Here is a 17,186-nt window from a genome sequence, read left to right on the forward strand (position 1 = left end):
CTTTGCTAATTTCATTTGTCTAAACCTTTTAATTGACAGAAATACACTGATACATTTTGCAACTAATCAAAAATACACTGAAAAAGGTTCCTTTGTCATTGATTTGAGAAGCTGAAAGTAATTGTGAAAATCATGACTCCTATGCAGAAAGCACACACAGCAGAGACACAAAGATATTCTTTTCACTTACGACCCTATATGAGCCCTGGTCTACACTTACCTGGAGATTCAGTGGCAGTCGACGGGAGTTACGCAAACTATGCAGAGTAGCTTGCGTAACTCATGTCGACTGCTCTGCTTACCTTCTGCACGCTGTCTACACTGCGCTGTGCCGACAGGGACAGCGTTCCCGTCGACGCAGCGTTACGCTACTTGAGGGAGTGGTTTACCAGCGTCGACTTCCTGATGATTGAGCGGGTCTACATTGACCGCTCAATCGATCCAGAAACATCGATCTGGCAGCGGCGAATTTGCTGCTATCAGTATAGACGTGGCCACAGTCTTTGGACCATCTCACATGTTGTCGTCAGTTCAGTGAATTTCTTTGAACTGAAATGTCCATTCCACGCTTTTTAAAAACAGCTCCATTATATGTCTGTTTGCTATTAAAAATAATGGTAGCTTTTTTTATGGATCAGTTAAATATGTTTTGGGTTTGTTTTTTTTGAAGGTTGGCATTGCGTGCTCCTTTATGCAGACTATACCAAGAGGTGGAGACTTTTAGATATAGGGCTATATCAGATACATGGCTGACCGTAAACCGAATGGAACAGTATCGGACTGAATACCGAGGAGCGCTGCTGTGGATGAAAGACGTCTCTCAAGAGCTGGATCCAGATCTCTACAAGCAGATGGAGAAGTTTAGGAAGGTATGATGTTTCCTATGGCTTGCTGGAGGGGGAAGCAAGATAAATGATGATGAAGCATGATTTTGATTCCTCTGAGGAAGACATTCAACAGCACTGAGGATGCAATTAATCATAACTGATCTTTTCCATGTGACAGAATACCCATTAATTTGATATGGAATATTATAGCTTTCACAGATGATGAGGCGGGGGGGGGGGGGGGGCCGAGTATGTAGCAAGAAATCACAGTTCTTAAGTACGTGGTTCTAATTAGAATACCATTTTGTATTTTATATAATATATATTTTTAACAAAATTATCCTTTTTTAAAATGCTTAACTGAGGGAAATGCGTGAATGATTGAGAAGGAGACATGTCTGTAGTCAACAGGGATATGGAGAAAATTCATGATGCTACTAGAAAGTACGAAAGTTTTGTGTAGACAAATAGAAATGCCATAATACTTATTGCTGAGTTGAACAGTTTGGGCTCAAGATTTTCAAAAGTGATGAGTGATTTCTTTGGGTGCCTCAATTTATTTTTCGGTACTCAATTTGGGAAACCTTTAGAGAGGTCTGATTTTTTCAGAAAGTGCTCAGCACTCAACCTCCGAAAATCAGGCCCTTTCAAGGTATATTTCAAGTTCGGCACCCAGAAACTGGGACAATCAATCACTATTCACCCAAGCTTAGCCCAAAGATATTACACCTCAAGGTAACAATGTAGAAGTTGCTTAGGCTGTGTCTATGCTACAGAGCCTATGTCAGCATTGCTGAACCTATTTTAGACTCAGGCCCAGATTTTTAAAGGTATTTAGGAATTGCTCCACTCAGCATTGTAATGACTAACTGGTTTAGATACCCAAGTCTTATTTTCAAAAGGGATTCAAGTGCTGAGGTGCCTAAATCCCATTAACAGTCACCACTGAGTGCAGCGGCACCTAACTACCTTTAAAAATCTGTGTCTCATTGTACTCAGATGGGAGTTCTTCTGTCAGTGTAGGAACACCACTCTTCTAAACGATGTTACTATGCCAACAAAACATTCTTCTGTTGGCATAGCTGCATCTATACTGGGGGTTTTGTCAGCATAGCTATGTCAGTCAGGGGTGTTTGTTTTCTTTTTCATGCTGTTGACCAACATTGCTATGTCAGTATAAATTTTAAGCATAGATCGACCAAGCCTAATGCTGTTCTCTTCTGGGACCGTTCATTCTTATGAGGTCTTTACAGTTGTAGCTATAGGACTGGTGGCTGTTCTTCCCACAGAATGTAGAACTAATAGTATGCTTACTGTTATGAATCTTGATTGAAGTGAGGGGGCAGAATCCTGGATCACCGGCAAAGACCTACACTCTGAATTAATGCATTTATAATTTTAACTGAAATGGCACAGTTTTGTAGGTCGTTGGCTTGAGATCTGGAAGTTACTTTAGTGCATATCTGCCCTAAAGATAGTAGTTGTTGTTGTTTGAAAGAGAACTTGTTCTCCTTGAAGCCTTAAACTAACTGTCTCCTTTAACTGGAAATATTTTGAGATGAGGTAAATGTCTTCATATGATCATACAACACAATATATTGTTTGGTTTGAGGTGAAGGGGTTAAAACTTGAATAAAACATCATGATAGGAAAGAATTGGCATGTCTAATTCATACTAATATTTGAGAGTGCAAGCTGTGACAATAGCATTGAGGGTGGGAGAGAGACAGTTCTCAAATTTTTACATAATCTTTCTTTGAATGCATTAGTACAGGATATGCCTGCAAATCTCAGGGCACCCGACTTGTATTTTATTATGTCTGGTGGGAAATTCTTATAGTGGCAGGTTCTTGCAGGCAAAATAATTGGTCTTGTCCTGGCCTCGGCCAATTTGATTTAGTGGAAATGCACTATAAAAAGAGTGTTTTGAATAAAGAGCTGAAAAACAGTATTGGTAATGGTCATGCAAACCTGATTTATGCCTTTCTTGTGAAACAAGTAATGTGGAAGATATGCATTATAATAAAGATAGAGTAGTTAAGATAATGAAGGTTTTGTCTGAGAAGCTAGCATAATTAAAATCTTGTCCATGAAATTTAAGTCTTATCAGGATGCTATGCTTCATAGTTGGCAACGCAGACTTCCAAAAGTTGCTATGAAGGTCTTGTTTTAGAGCTTTTAAGAGCTTTTGCATCCTATTTAGAACATTGCCCCTAGGAGCTAAGTATTTTGAAACACGTATAATTCTGTAAGCAGTTTTTTCTGTTGCAGCTAAAGAAATAAACCAGTTTGATGTAACTGTGTGCCAAAGTTCTGTAGCTTTGCTGAAGAGGAGAAGGATAAAAATTTTATTAGGAGGAGATCTCAAATAATAGCCGAGAGAGGGACGGGGAGAAGTTAAACATTCAAGCTTTCAGACCACATTGGAATGCCAAGGACAATAGCCCTTCATTTTATAGCCAGAAAAATAAATGTATCCTATTTTGGGTTAAGGTAATGCCTTTGATATTGACTATCTCTATAGTTCCCCCTTGCACTGAATAATTGCTGCATCAAACTAGTCTGTGTGTATTCAAAGATTGGTAGCCTTTTTATGAAAATGATCTTTGTTGTTGTCTCCTCTAACATTGGAGAAAACTTGGATTGCTTTACACTTAAAAGATGTTTGTAGGTAGGTTTTATTTAACAAGTTATGGTGGCGCTCATGCTACTCCATGGACATAGATCAATTTAAGTAGTGTTCAGATACTGCACTTCTCAACAGTAGACAGCAGAGTTGTTTTTATTCTCCTCTTGCTTGCAAATCTAAATTGTGCCATAGTGTGGCAGTGTTCTACTGGATTTTTTTAGTTGAATTTGGGATTTATATAATTACAACTGAGAAATCATGCGGTACTTTTGTGTTCAGTAAGAGACCTTATGGACTTTGGGAAAAACAAAATCTGTAAATGTAAAGTGCCAACTTAGAGGAAAAACAAAATGTTTGGTTTGGGTGTTGCATATTCAGTGATACAAATAGTTAGTAAGGTTGAGTTCAAATCCTTGGAGGGATTATTTTAAAAAATTTAAAAATGTGATGTTCAGACTTGGATTGCAAAGAGACCAAGGTATTTATTTTAACAGTAATCTTTTTTTAGCTTTCAAGTAAACGTGTGTTTTTAATTTCTTTTAGTTAGTGTGAAGAAATCTGCCATTGGCAGTATTTATATCATTTAGTCATATGAATGTTGTTTGGAATATATATCTTTTCCTAAAGAGATTCTAAATATAATACATATACAATTGTAAATCTGGTGGCTTTTTTAAGAGACTAAAGAAAATTCATATAGATGAATTTCTGATGTCCTTCCTCAAAAAAAGCAGGATTTATAAGCTAAAGATCAGCAGTCCAAACAGTATTTTTAGAGCTGATAACAGTGGAGTTAAATCACTAGCATTTTTGGTAGCTATCTGTCAAAACAGCAGAGGTACTTGGGGCACACGTTTACTGTTGCTGTTTGCTGGGGCACCGGCATGAACACCCTGAGTCCCACAAAGTCTCCAGACTCAAGTGATCTAGTGTTGCTTTCCATAGATAACCTGAAATATGTCCTTTTTTATTATTTGTAAGACGATTGCATTCCTTATTGTGTCAAACCAGAGAAGACGATGCAAATCAACAAATATTATGCCCCTCTGACATTTTTTCAGTCAACAGATTACATGGACACAATAAGGTGTGTCTACATATAACATAATCAGCTACCTCATGTTCCATCTTACACTGAGAAGATCCAAAGTTGCCTGCTCTTGAGTTTACTGTGCTGATCTTTATGTGACTCTAAGGGAAACCATATGTGTCACAGTGCTGGATGTACATTGTGTGTCCATTTTCATAGAACAAGTTACTCCTTTCTGTACCCTTCTTCCTATTCCATTGTTGTTCTCTACCCTGCCTGCCATCGGTCCTGGGATTTGGACTGCACTAATCCAGACTGGTGGGTTTAATCAGAGTTGCCAGATTGGGACCTGTCAGTGAAGCTGAGCCACCATCAGCTAGAGTTGTAAGTTTTGAGTGGGGTTGGCCCCATTATCTCATCTTTCCCCTTCAACTTCAGGCAGACACTTTCTTTATCAGCTTTAGTCCCAATTAAACAAACATGGGAAAAGATCAATTTGAGGTGGAAGAAGTGGTGCAGGGGCTCAGCCTGCAGTGCAGCTTTATTATCTTCCCTTATGGGATTCCTCAGACTGGAGTGCATTGCATGGCCTGCACTCGTGTGTTGCTGAGATACTATAGTGATAGGTACCATTATAAGAGCCTAGAAAGGTAGCTCTATCCAACCTGACTGGAGTGCATTGCAAGTCCTGCATCTCTGTGGTGCTCAGATATTATGGTGATAGGTGCCATAATAAGAGCTTAGATAGAAAGCTCTATCCAACCTGAGGGAGAGGAAGTTAGGCTTTGAAGGTGAGGATGTATACAGACTCAGTTTCTGGGTCTAGTGGAAACTCAGAATCTCCTCAGCCAGGAGCCAGGAAACAAGTAGGAGATGCACCCTTCATACATACCATAGACCTTAGGCTTCTAAATCTCCAGCATGTATTTGTGTCTGATTAGGATCCTCATTCTTATGTGCAAAGAGCCCTGGGGCGAGTCAGACATTAAAACATGAATGCCAGGTTCCATAAGGGACAGAGGAGAAAGGAACTTTATTCATCTAAAAATAAAAATGTGAGCCCTAGTGGGGCCCCCAGGAATATTTTGACTATCAGGTACAGTTTCACATATTTTAGATAATTTTAGGACATTGCAGATCAAAGAATTTATGCTAAGATAACTAAACCGTCTTGGTGCTTATGTGGACTTCTGCAGCAGAATAATTCGCCAAGGACAAGTTACTGGTATATTATGTTTAAAAAAGAAAGCCACACACACCTCCAAAGCCACCTTTCCACAAATCAGTGATACTTTTTCATTAGTTATAGGCACAAACAGGTAAGCAAGAAACATTCATAAAAACAACCATGTAAGTTTTTTGCATTTTCCATTAAAATATAGTTTTTCACGTTCCACCTGTTAGTTCTCATTTCACTGTTTCATTCCTTCTACAACAGCGGTTCTCAAACTTTTTATATTAGTGACTCTTACACACAGCAAGCCTCTGAGTGTGACCAATCCCCACTCCCCAACCCCTGCGGGCTCCCCACTCCTCATTTGCCCCTAACCACTGCACCACCCCTCTTTCACCCACCTGGGGAAACTGACCTGCATGCACAGAGCAGCTGGTATTGCTGCATTCTCCCCCCTGGAATGCTGTTCCTCTGAGCACCCCTGTGGGGCTGTGAGAGATGGGAGCGAGGAGCAATGTCCAGGCTCCCTGCAACCAGGTCGCTTTCCCCACCTGAGCGGCGTAAGGGGAGGGCAGCGAGCACCAGCTCCTGATTCTTGCCTCACAGCACAGCCTAGGTGGGGAAAGTGACCTGGATGCAGGGAGCCCTGATATTGCTCCTTGCTTCCCCGCATCACAACCTCCTGGAGGGTGCAGAGGAGCAGAGCTCCAGGGAGGAGCATGCAGCAATACCAGCCGCTCCGTGCTTGCAGGTCTCCATGAATGCTATGGACTCCCCAATGGACATTTTACAGATTCTATTAAGATTGGCAAGGAAACAGATATTTTTTTTGTACTGCACTTTAACAGTATGCAAAGAGATGAAGAAGTTTGTTCATAAATATTCTAGGGATGGGCAAGAATCATTGGAAAGAAAGTAGGCCCACTAGCAGCTGAGGAGTGAGATTAAATTAACTACCACCCTAAAATGGCTGACTTACTGACATCCTATTTTAAGTATGTTTAAGAAGAAAACATTAGAAATTGATGTGCATAATCAGGGAGTAATAAAGACCTAAATAAAGCTGTAGATTGAAAGCAAAGGAGGGAATACTTGAAAGAAAACTACGTTTTTATATAATAATAAATCAGGTATAGGTACTGTACATCTGAAGGTGCTATGGGAATGTGTTAATGACTGTACCAAACAGCTGTTTATTACTTTTTAAAATTCATGCTGAACTGAGGAAGCACCAAAGGACCGAGATGGGAAGAAAACCAAATATGATACCAATCTTTGAAATAAGAGCAGTCTTAGCAATTGCTGTCTTGTAAACCTAATTTTGGTCTTTGGTAAAATGAGAAGAAAATCAGTAAGCATTTAGAGGATAACAGAATGAAGAGTAATAAACAATACAGGTTTATAAATAACTTATCTTAGAAGAGCAATATTTATAATCAAATTACTAAATTAGTAGAAAAAGGAATTGCATTAAATGTAATAAATCTGGGCTTTACTGAAATATTGTCTTGATACAGTGCCTTGTGAAGTCTTTCTGAAAATGAATTCAAATTGGCTAGGATAACAAGCACACTCGTTTTGAAAACTGACTGAAGGACCATAAACACAGTTACAGGGAATCATGGAAAATAAAGATGGAAGATACCTATTAGATCAAATAAACTCTCTCTGCCAAGGCAAGATTATACTTTTATAGTGAATTTTCCTAGTATTTTGTCCAGTCTGATAAAAAAAATTCAATTGAGGATTATACTTACTGAGGCTGCAAGGAGGGATGTTTCTCTTTTTTTTTTTTTATTCACAGCTTTGAGAGATCCAGAAAAGGGGGTACTAATGTTGCAAATGATACTCATTTGGGAGGTGGTTTGACTTCCTATGCAGCAAAGTGTGCCGAATCTGTTAAAGAAAACTCTGCCCGCATAGGCCTCTTGAATGGGCAATAGACTTTCAGCTGCCATAGTTACTAACAACACTGTGTGTGGATGCAAACCATGCAATTAATTGATTACCAGCTCTGGTAAAGGTGTAACATAGACAGCAGCTAGCTGTGTTATGTATTAGTTGATGTTTCCAAATCGCCTTCCAGGCTTATGCTGTGTCTATGCTTAAAATACTACAGCAGCACAGCTGCACCGTCGTAGCTACACCCCTGTAGCCCTTCAGTATAGTTAGTTACTGCAGCAACAGGAGTGGTTCCTCCATTGCTGTAGGTAATCCACTGCCCCAAAAGGTGGTAGCTAGGTTGAGGGAAGAATTTTTCTGTCAACCTAGCACTGTCTACGCTGAGTGTTAGGTTGGCTTAACTATGTCTCTCACCCCTGAGTGTTGTAGCTAAACCCATGTAATTTTTCAGTGTGGATTAACCCTTAATCCCTTGTAGATCAACTAGAGGCTTGTCCACATGGTGTGATTTGTAAAGTGCACTAACTGTCCCATGGAGACCCTGCTGGTGTGCTCTAAAAGGTACCTAGTTTGCTTTAACTTAGTTCTGTTGCAGACTGAGTACCTTTTAGAGTACATCAGTGGGTCTACCCCGGACAGTTAGAGTGCAACATGTTTGAGCGCTTTCAGATCACACCCTCAAATGCACTTTGCCAGCATTGTGTAGACAAACTGGTAGAGTAGTGTAGTTTGGAAGTGACAAAGATATGGGAGTTCACAAATGAGAGGCCAGCAGAAGATGGAAAGAAAATGGCTGCTGCCTGGGAACATTGAAATAGACTAGGTTGTCGTGATGGTAGACCTCTTAGATAGGAGTTCTCATAATGCTGTTCTTGTTATTGTTTGACTGCATGCGTAACAGACATCATGAGACAGACTATGAAGGTGATAGTTCACCTCTCTCCATCACTCCCAGATCAAAAAACTCTATAACAAAATAAGCAGCCCATTTGCAAATTTGGATTACAATAAGACTGACATGAGGTATTGGTACAGTAGCTGTGGCTGCAGTGTAGAGGATCCCTAATATTCACAGTGGTGTTGCTATCTATTCCAAAATTCCCAAAATAATTCCAGTTTTCATGGGTTCTGCATGCAATCAAACACATCTGCATTGCTGCTGCAACCGCTGTCACATTGCTACACCCAGTATTTAGATTGTGAGCTGATGAGCATGGCATGGAGACACAGATATGTGGCCAAGGAAATGTCAGGTTTCATGGTGGTAAGGAATGATGCTAAGAATAATATCTCCTTTTGATGTAGGCTTTGAAATCCTAAAATGTACATTGTTGCAGTTGGAGCTGTTTAATGTATGAGCCTGTTTATGTGAAACATTTATTTGGTGATCAGTCTTGAAACATGCATCTGGGTTTTTTGAGGTTTTTTTGTTTGTTTTTAAAGTCATTTTGTCAACACTCCTCTTCCTAAATAATCATGATCTTTTCCACTGCTGTGGGGTTTTGTTTTTTTCCATGGTGGCAGATGGCGTTTCAGTACAGAGAGGTCTTACCTGGTCAGTGTCTATTGACATTTTTCCAAGTCTTCCTCCATAATCCAATCCAGTGACATTAAATGGACAGACTCAAACGAGACTGAATTTTAGAAGATATACTTATCTTGACAGTATGACTTTATATTGCAAAAACATTTCTGTTTAAACATTTATATTCTGTAGAAATTTAAATTATTGTAGCAGGATTATTTCAGCACGTATTTGTAAAACCATTATAGATAGCATGATAAAATCAGTAGCTACCTGCAGCAGTTTAATGTATATTAAATGGCATGAAGGACTACAACATTGCTATTAGTAGGTTTAAAGCAAAATAACAATGTATGATAGAGATGCCCTTTGAAAGCATAATAAAAGAGTGCTATTTAAAAACAAAAGCAAGTTTCTTGGAACAGATTACATCAGTTTAAGATGTATTGTTTACAGAATATAGTAGCTTCCACAGATCGAAACATGCCCTTAAGAGATTGCTCATCATCTATTCAATTATTTTTAAGAAGTTAAGGTCTGAAATGAAATTGGGGAAATGGCTGTAAAATTAAATAAAAGGCTTAGAAATTGTGCTACGGATACAAAATATTTTGAATGACCTCGAATTACTAGTTGAGACATGAAAAAGTAGATTAGGTTTAGCTGTTTACCTTAAAATTAATATAAATATGAGATCACATTAGGGCAAGAGAACAAAAGATTTTAATGATGGCTATCCATTAAATAGCTTCAGATAACTATGCAGAACTTTTTCTGTTTCACCATGATATAACAAATTAATCTAAAAACACATTAGCAATTGCTTAAATCAACAGAATATATAAAATCCAATTTTAATTTACTTTTTTTGTTTTGATTATCATAGAATCATAGGACTGGAAGGGGCTTTGAGACGTCATATAATCATAAAAGATTAGGGTTGGAAGGGATCTCAGGAGGCAATCTAGTCCAATTCCCTGCTCAAAGTAGGACCAACCCCAACTAAATCATTCCAGTCAGGGTTCTGTCAAGCCACAACTAAAAACCTCTAAGGATGGAGATTCCACCACTTCTCTAGGCAACCCATTCCAGTGCTTCAACACCCTCCTAGTGAAAAAGCTTTTCCTAATATCCAACCTAGACCTCTGCAATTTGAGACCATTGCTCCTTGTTCTGTCATCTACTACCACTGAGAACAGCCTAGTTCCATCCTCCCTGGAACTCCCTTTCAGTTAGTTGAAGGCTGTTATTAAATCCCCCCTCCCCCCCCGCCATTCTTCTCTTCTGCAGACTAAACAAGCCTAGTTCCCTCAGCCTCTCCTTATAAGTCATGTGCTTCAGCCTCCTAATCATTTTCGTTGCGCTCTGCTGAACTCTCTCCAATATGTCCACATCCTTTATGTAGTGGGGGGACCCAAAACTGGACACACTATTCCAAATGAGGCCTCACCAGTGCCAAATAGAGGGGAATAATCACTTCCCTCAATCTGCTGGCAATGCTCCTACTAATGCAGCCCAATATGCCGTTATCCTTCTTGGCAATAAGGACACACTGTTGATTCATATCCAGCTTCTTGTCCACAGAAACGCCTAGGTCCTTTTCCGCAGAATTGCTGCCTAGCCAGTTGGTCCCCAGTCTGTAGCAGTGCATGGGATTCTTCTGTCCTAAGTGCAGGACTCTGCATTTGTCCTTGTTGAACCTCATCAGATTTTTTTTTTTTTTTTTTTTTTTTTTGGCCAATCCTCCAATTTGTCAAGGTCAGTCTGTATTGTATCACTAACCTCCACTCCCCCCAGCTTAGCGTCATCTGCAGACTTGCTGAGGGTGCAATCTACCCCATCCTCCAGATCATTAATGAAGATGTTGAGCAAAACCGGCTCCAGCACCGACCTCTGGGGCACTCTGCTTGTTACTGGCTGCCAACTAGACATTGAGCTGTTGATCACAACCCGTTGAGCCCGATGATCTAGCCAGCTTTCTATCCACCTTATAGTCCATTCATCCAACCCATACTTCTTTAATTTGCTGATAAGAATGCTGTGGGAGACCGTATCAAAAGCTTTGCTAAAGTCCACTGCTTTCCCCACATCCACAGAGCCAGTCAACTCATCATAGAAGGCAATCAGGTGGGTCAAGCATGACTTGCCCTTGGTGAATCCATTCTGATTGTTCCTGATCACCTTCCTCTCTTCCAAGTGCCTCAAAATGGACTTCTTGAGGATCTGCTCCATGATTTTTTCTGGGGACTGATAAGTTGTGGAAGTAAATTAAATTTGAAAACTCCTTCAGTTTTCATAATCTGAAGAGGCTAGTAGTACAGCCAAAATATTTTTTTTAAATTAATTTTAAAAAATGAATTACAGATGTGTCTCAACTGTGAAAATTCTGCAGGAGAGATGAGTAAACAGGAAGGAGAGTACAGCTGCTGGGAGAATGTTATTTACATAAGAGAACCAAGATTTTCTGTGGTAACCACTGCCTAGGAGTTTTCTCTGATCCCTTCCTACAGTGCCTGGGCACATCCATAATGTGGTCCATCTGCTTCACTTTGTGAAAGTTTTGCTGTACAGTCATATCATATAGCTTTGATATAATTTAATTATGAAAATATAATGTGGTCTTTGATCTCTCTTCCTCCATTGCTCGAGACTATTAAAAACTAAACTGAATGAGCACTAAAATATATAATGATCTAACATGCCATTTTCCATCTTTGAATCTTTTTCCCCCCTTGGCTCTGGTATACCCTTGCAGGTTCCAGTTATCTTTTATAGGTTTTTCTTCTGGGGTGGGGGAGAGAAGAGTCTCAACAGTACTGCAGCAAGATATATAAAGAATCTTCCTGAAATTGCAAATATCCTGAAAACTGTTTTATAATTAAGTTATTTTGAAGGAAATGGAAATATAATTATTGGTTCATTAAACAATAACCAGGAAACTCTAAGCCATCATTTTTTTACTATTAAATATCAGCTTTGGTCAGGTTAAATGATATATTTCAGATGTTTATCACTGAAATGGGTTGAGGGGAGGTTCAATGATGAGACTGACATGCAAGAGACATAACATTACATGTGAATTATGATTATTAGTGAATAACTTCTCCATGTTATATTCTAAAGAGCTTTCAGTCAGCTGAATTTTAGGTGCTACTTTTTAAAGCTTACCTATGTCCAAACTCTCTCCTGCATAAACATTGTAACAAATGTGGGTCTCTGCTAGGGAGCCTCAAGACCCTACGAGACGCCTGACCTCATGAAATGCCATACTCAGTCACAACTTGGTTATCCTGGTGCCCTTTGTAAAAGTTGTTCCAGTGGAGTGCAGGGGTCAGATACCCAGCTGCTGGAAGCATGTCTAATTTACGGCAGCTCCTGGGGCTGCCCTATGGGCCACAGTGCTGCCCAGAATCTCTGCAGTAATATGTGCTGTAGTCCCAACCAATACATCTCTCCTGCCTCCAACCCTGGCATGTTGCCATCATCAGGGTTTTCAGGGAGTCCTTGGAAAACAGGTTTATGGCCTTGTTCCATGGTGCCTAGCGGGGGCTATCCTCCCCCAGTGGGAACTGGGGCTTCCAGAGCACTTTTATACCATTCCCGCTCCTTTATGCAGCTTAAGGATCTTCCCAGAGCCTGTAAAAATTTAATTGGAGTGAAAAGATATTTAAAATTCTGTTCCCTAGACTTCAAATATAAGGTTGCATTTTGAAAGTTTAAAGAAAAATAAGTGCCAGGCTGTGACTTTTGTATGGTCCAGCTGCTTACCCTTAAAATAGAATGTATGCAATGGGAGCAACAAGAGGTCCTCATATATCAAAGCTCTAATCAGTGTCTCTGTATTCTATTTTGTTGTCATGCATACATAGACATATTTATTTTAAATTTTCCTAGACTGTCAACTTGCATTAACTAAATTAAAAATGGTGGATTTTTCTTAACCATAAAGTATGTATTTTGTAAAAACATACAATTTTGCAAAATCAATGAACACAAGCTCAGAACATCCTATCCTGCAAGTTGTTTGTGAAATTCTACACAGAGATAATTGTCGATTTTTTTCAAATCCGTGATAACTCTATGAACTAGATATTCTGACTCAACCAAACCAGATTTTTAAGTAAAAAAGGTCAGATAAGGTTTGAGAACAAAAATGTGCCCACATTTGGGGTTTAAAGGTATACCCATACAAGCACGCAGTTGTGGTCATCTCTGCACAAATATAGATCCGCAGATGCGTGCTCAATTCTGTGCTCTTACCTTGAGCTCTTAATGTAAAATCTGGCCAAATAATGCTAGTTTAATATTTTCCTCTTATTTGCAAGCTGATGGTCTCATTTTGCTCAGTAAAGTAAAAGGTTGAATTTGAATGTTTTGCTTCCCATGACAGTGGTTGATGTTCTCTGCTATTGTGTCAACATCTTTTGCATTCTACAATAGCACATATGCTGAGCTTGACTAATACTGAAACTTGTTTCCAACAGAAGAGCTTTTTGAGGTATACATCTAGGGTTCTTAAAGCGGAAAGATCTGACATTCTGGCAACAAAGATAGAAACAAAATATATTGGTTGACTTCTCTTTATCTAGGCAGTTATTTAATGATTGCTCTCTCTCTCTTTTTTTTTTATAGTTTGCATATTAATCCAATTTATAGAAAAGTGAATAAATTCCTGACAAACTTCTAAATTAAAACTGCTTGAGGAAAATGTTGTGTGTTCTGTTGGTTGATTATTAAAGAACACGAGCAATTGACACTGTATTGTATTTTAACCTTTCAATGGCAAAACTGATTTTCATGCAAAGTTTTATAATCAGTGGAATGATATACATTTTTTTCCTTAAAGCATTGCCTGTGACCTGCTTAACAAGAACTCAGCTTCGCATAATAACTGTTAAATATCTTTGAGCATCTGAGTGCTTTAGTTGCTAAAAGAATCAGAAACAATTTTTTTTCTATACTGCAAGCCAAAAAAAAAAAAAATGTTTAGGAAGGGGGGTGTGTGTGTGTGCACAATATACTGTTCTGTGCTGGGTGCAACCTTCTATGGGTTGAGTAAAAACCCGATGGAGATGAGTAGGTGGAAACTCATCCTTCAGTTAACATAACTGTAAGCATAAGCCCCAATGTAGGTCAAACTGTGTGTGTGAACCCACTCGGAGCTTTTGCTGACTATTATTTTGGGTAGGTGAGAGTGGGAAGGAAAGCAGCTGAAAGCATAGTGGCTGACCCTGAAAGAAAACCAGGGAGATGTTTTTGGGTCCATGGTGCAGATGGAAAAGAGTGTTATTGGTATTGTGAGTAAAATAATTTGTTTCCTGCTATTTGATTCCTTCTGCATTCAGAGACCTAGGACTGTGTACGTTCTTTGTAAATAAATGCAACTGCATTAAAAAAATACTGGACTTAGGGTGACCAGATGTCCCGATTTTATAGGGACAGTCCTGGTATTCTGGGCTTTTTCTTATATTGGCGCCTATTATTTCCCATCCCCTGTCCTGATTTTTCACATTTGTTATCTGGTCACCCTAACCTGACTATCACTACTTTCTGCTCCCAACTGAAACACCTACAGGGCCTCAGACTTTGACTAGCCACTTGAAAAAAAATGGGCACCAATACATTAAATTATTGGTATGACAACAAGCTATCCAAGGATTGCCACGGTGTAAAAGAGTGGTATTTTCAGGTTCCTTGTCACAGGTAGGCACAGTCATCCAGGATAGGGCTGCACACTGTTTGGGGTAGATTGTTGACTGAGTGATTGGGAAAGATGTATGAGTGGTAGAGAGGAGGGGGCAAAGAGTTGGTAGCTGGTATATAAAGAGCACAAGAATTACTCCTGGGGGAATTCTACACATACACAGAATTCATGTCCCTTGCAGATTTTTTTTCCTCCCTGCAGAAAAATGACTTTCTGAAAGGGAAGCTGTGCAAGCGGTTCTGTGCCCCTCCCCAACAGCATGGGCACATGGTTTTGAACATGCCCAGAACAGCTAGCAGAGAGGTAAATCACCGGGGGAGAGGAGAAGGGGGAAGGTGCGTAACAACGCTGAGGGTGCCCTGGCTCCTACTCTGTGCTGGGCTCAGCTGCTAGTCCCAACGGGGCTGGGTGTGGGGCAGGATGGGACTTCCTCTTCCCCTGCAAGAAGTGGCTGGGGGCAGGTCAGCCCCACCCCCAGAAACCTCCCCTGGCTTCAGGAAGCTCAGCATCTCCCATACACTTTCTGCCCCCATTACTTCTTAGCTGCTGGAGAAAGGACCACTGCACAAGAAGCTGCTCCCCTGTCCACCCAACCCTTGTACATCTGAACCCGCCTCACCCCCTGCATCCAAACTCCCATCCTGCCAAGCCCCTCCCCACACAGGCAGCCCCCCCCACCTCTGCACCTAGACCATCTTCCACTGTGCCTCTTGCACTCAACACCTCAACATGATGAGCCTCACACCCCCAAGCCCCAGTCCCTCAGCATGTCCTCCCACACCCAGATGAGCCCCAACCACCTTCACCTGGATCCCCCCTCCAGAGTCCCATTCCCCTTTGCACCCAGAACCCCACAGTGAGCCCCTGTGCATGCAGCTAGACCTGCCACTGAGCCACTCGCACCCCACTCATGGATCCTCTCCCCCGTGCCCCCCCCCCCCCCCAAATGAATCCTTCCACAATTGGATCCAGCTAGGCTGAGCCTGCCTGCCCCACACCTGTATTGGGGGCCAGGGCTGGGCATGCTTGTGAGATGCTGTCCCATTTGCTTGTAATCTTGATGCACCTGGCATGGAGGGGTGGGGGCCCAGGGTGTTTCTGGGACAGGCCCGGCCCTTGTGTTGAGTCAGCAACAGGTGCAGCCTCACGGCCGAGTCCATGTCCTGGAGGGGGGGGAAGGCTCCAGGGTGATCTCCCACCTCCAGGCAGCCAGTGGCCTGTGCTCCCCACTGCTACGTTGAAGCATCCACATTTATTTATTGACAAATAAAATATGCAGAATTTTAAAATAATATGTGTAGAATTCCCTCAGATGTAAAGGGTAGATATCAGAGCTGGAGCAAGAAGGTGTCAAGAAATCTCCGGATGTTTTGAGCCAAAGCTGTGTGTAGCCCTGTTTTTCGAAGGTTATTTATAGCTATGCACAAATGTGCTGTAAAGGTGAGCTTTTAACTAGTGCAAAACCCTGTGTGGACAATCTTATTTTGATTTAAGAGTGGCGTATCAATTTAGCTTAAGTATATCTCTTACCAGCTTATGCTTAAACCCACATAAACCATTCTTAAACTGAAATGAGAGTCTCTACGTAAGGTTTTGCATCAGTTAATTTAAAATGAGATTAAAAACTGATTTAAACTGGTGCAGTATTTTTTTATTGATCAGCCCTATGAATCCACCAAATATCTTCCACTTTTCCATTTCTTTAGCGTGTATGCTTGCAGTTCCTTGTAGCTATATAGACAATGTGTTTAGGTTACCTTTTGCTTTACCAAGTCTCATACATATGATGGTTTTACAGTATGAGATCATTCTGAATAAAGGCAAAGATTTTGGGTTTTGTTTCCAAAGGCTAAAGAATAATAACCCATGTAAGTTCCAGCTTCTTAAAAAGATGAATTGCGGCTAAAGTTATGAAAAGTGTCCAGAATATGTATTTGAGAGTTTGCCACATATTCAACATTGTTGGTGTAGTGATTGGAAGGTCAGACCTTGGAATTACGACCAGGTGTTCTTTTTGCAGGTAATATTATGAGATGTGTGGCTGAAGGTTTCTATTGTCTAGTTCTGGGTTGGGTAATTTATTGGATCTCAGTCCAGAAATATATATTTTTGATTGGCCTAGAGAGCATTTCTGTTCCCGTTCAGATTTTTAATAGCATGTGTGAATATGTACCTTACTAGTAGGCTTGTGTGAGCATGCATCATACTGGGAGCAGCAGTGACCTCTACATTTGAGGCTGCATAACAGTTTCCATTCTAAATCCCCACCCTGAATTGCACATACTTTTCTGAAACTTTCACCTTTTGAAGCTCAAATTTTAGTCGTCTTATGTGCATGAGGATGATTTTTATTAGCTTGAGTTTGGGGAGAGTGAATGAATATTATTTTTCTATT

At 40.4% G+C, this 17,186-nt stretch overlaps 1 protein-coding gene across 4 annotated transcripts in view; it reads left to right on the top strand.

Moving 5' to 3' along the window:
• The window catches only part of ICA1 (islet cell autoantigen 1), a 98,906-nt gene that overhangs the window by 27,730 nt on the left and 53,990 nt on the right, over window positions 1-17,186 (top strand). For all 4 annotated transcript variants that reach the window (XM_067562133.1, XM_067562134.1, XM_067562131.1 and 1 more), the window contains one exon: window positions 671-869. In XM_067562133.1, the coding sequence (XP_067418234.1) occupies window positions 671-869 (199 nt within the window). The remainder of the gene's footprint in view (window positions 1-670; window positions 870-17,186) is intronic.

Source organism: Emydura macquarii, unplaced genomic scaffold (assembly GCF_026122565.2).
Source record: "Emydura macquarii macquarii isolate MOO-44397 ecotype Brisbane River unplaced genomic scaffold, CSIRO-AGI_Emac_v2 contig_2422, whole genome shotgun sequence".
Taxonomy (NCBI): Eukaryota; Metazoa; Chordata; order Testudines; family Chelidae; genus Emydura; species Emydura macquarii.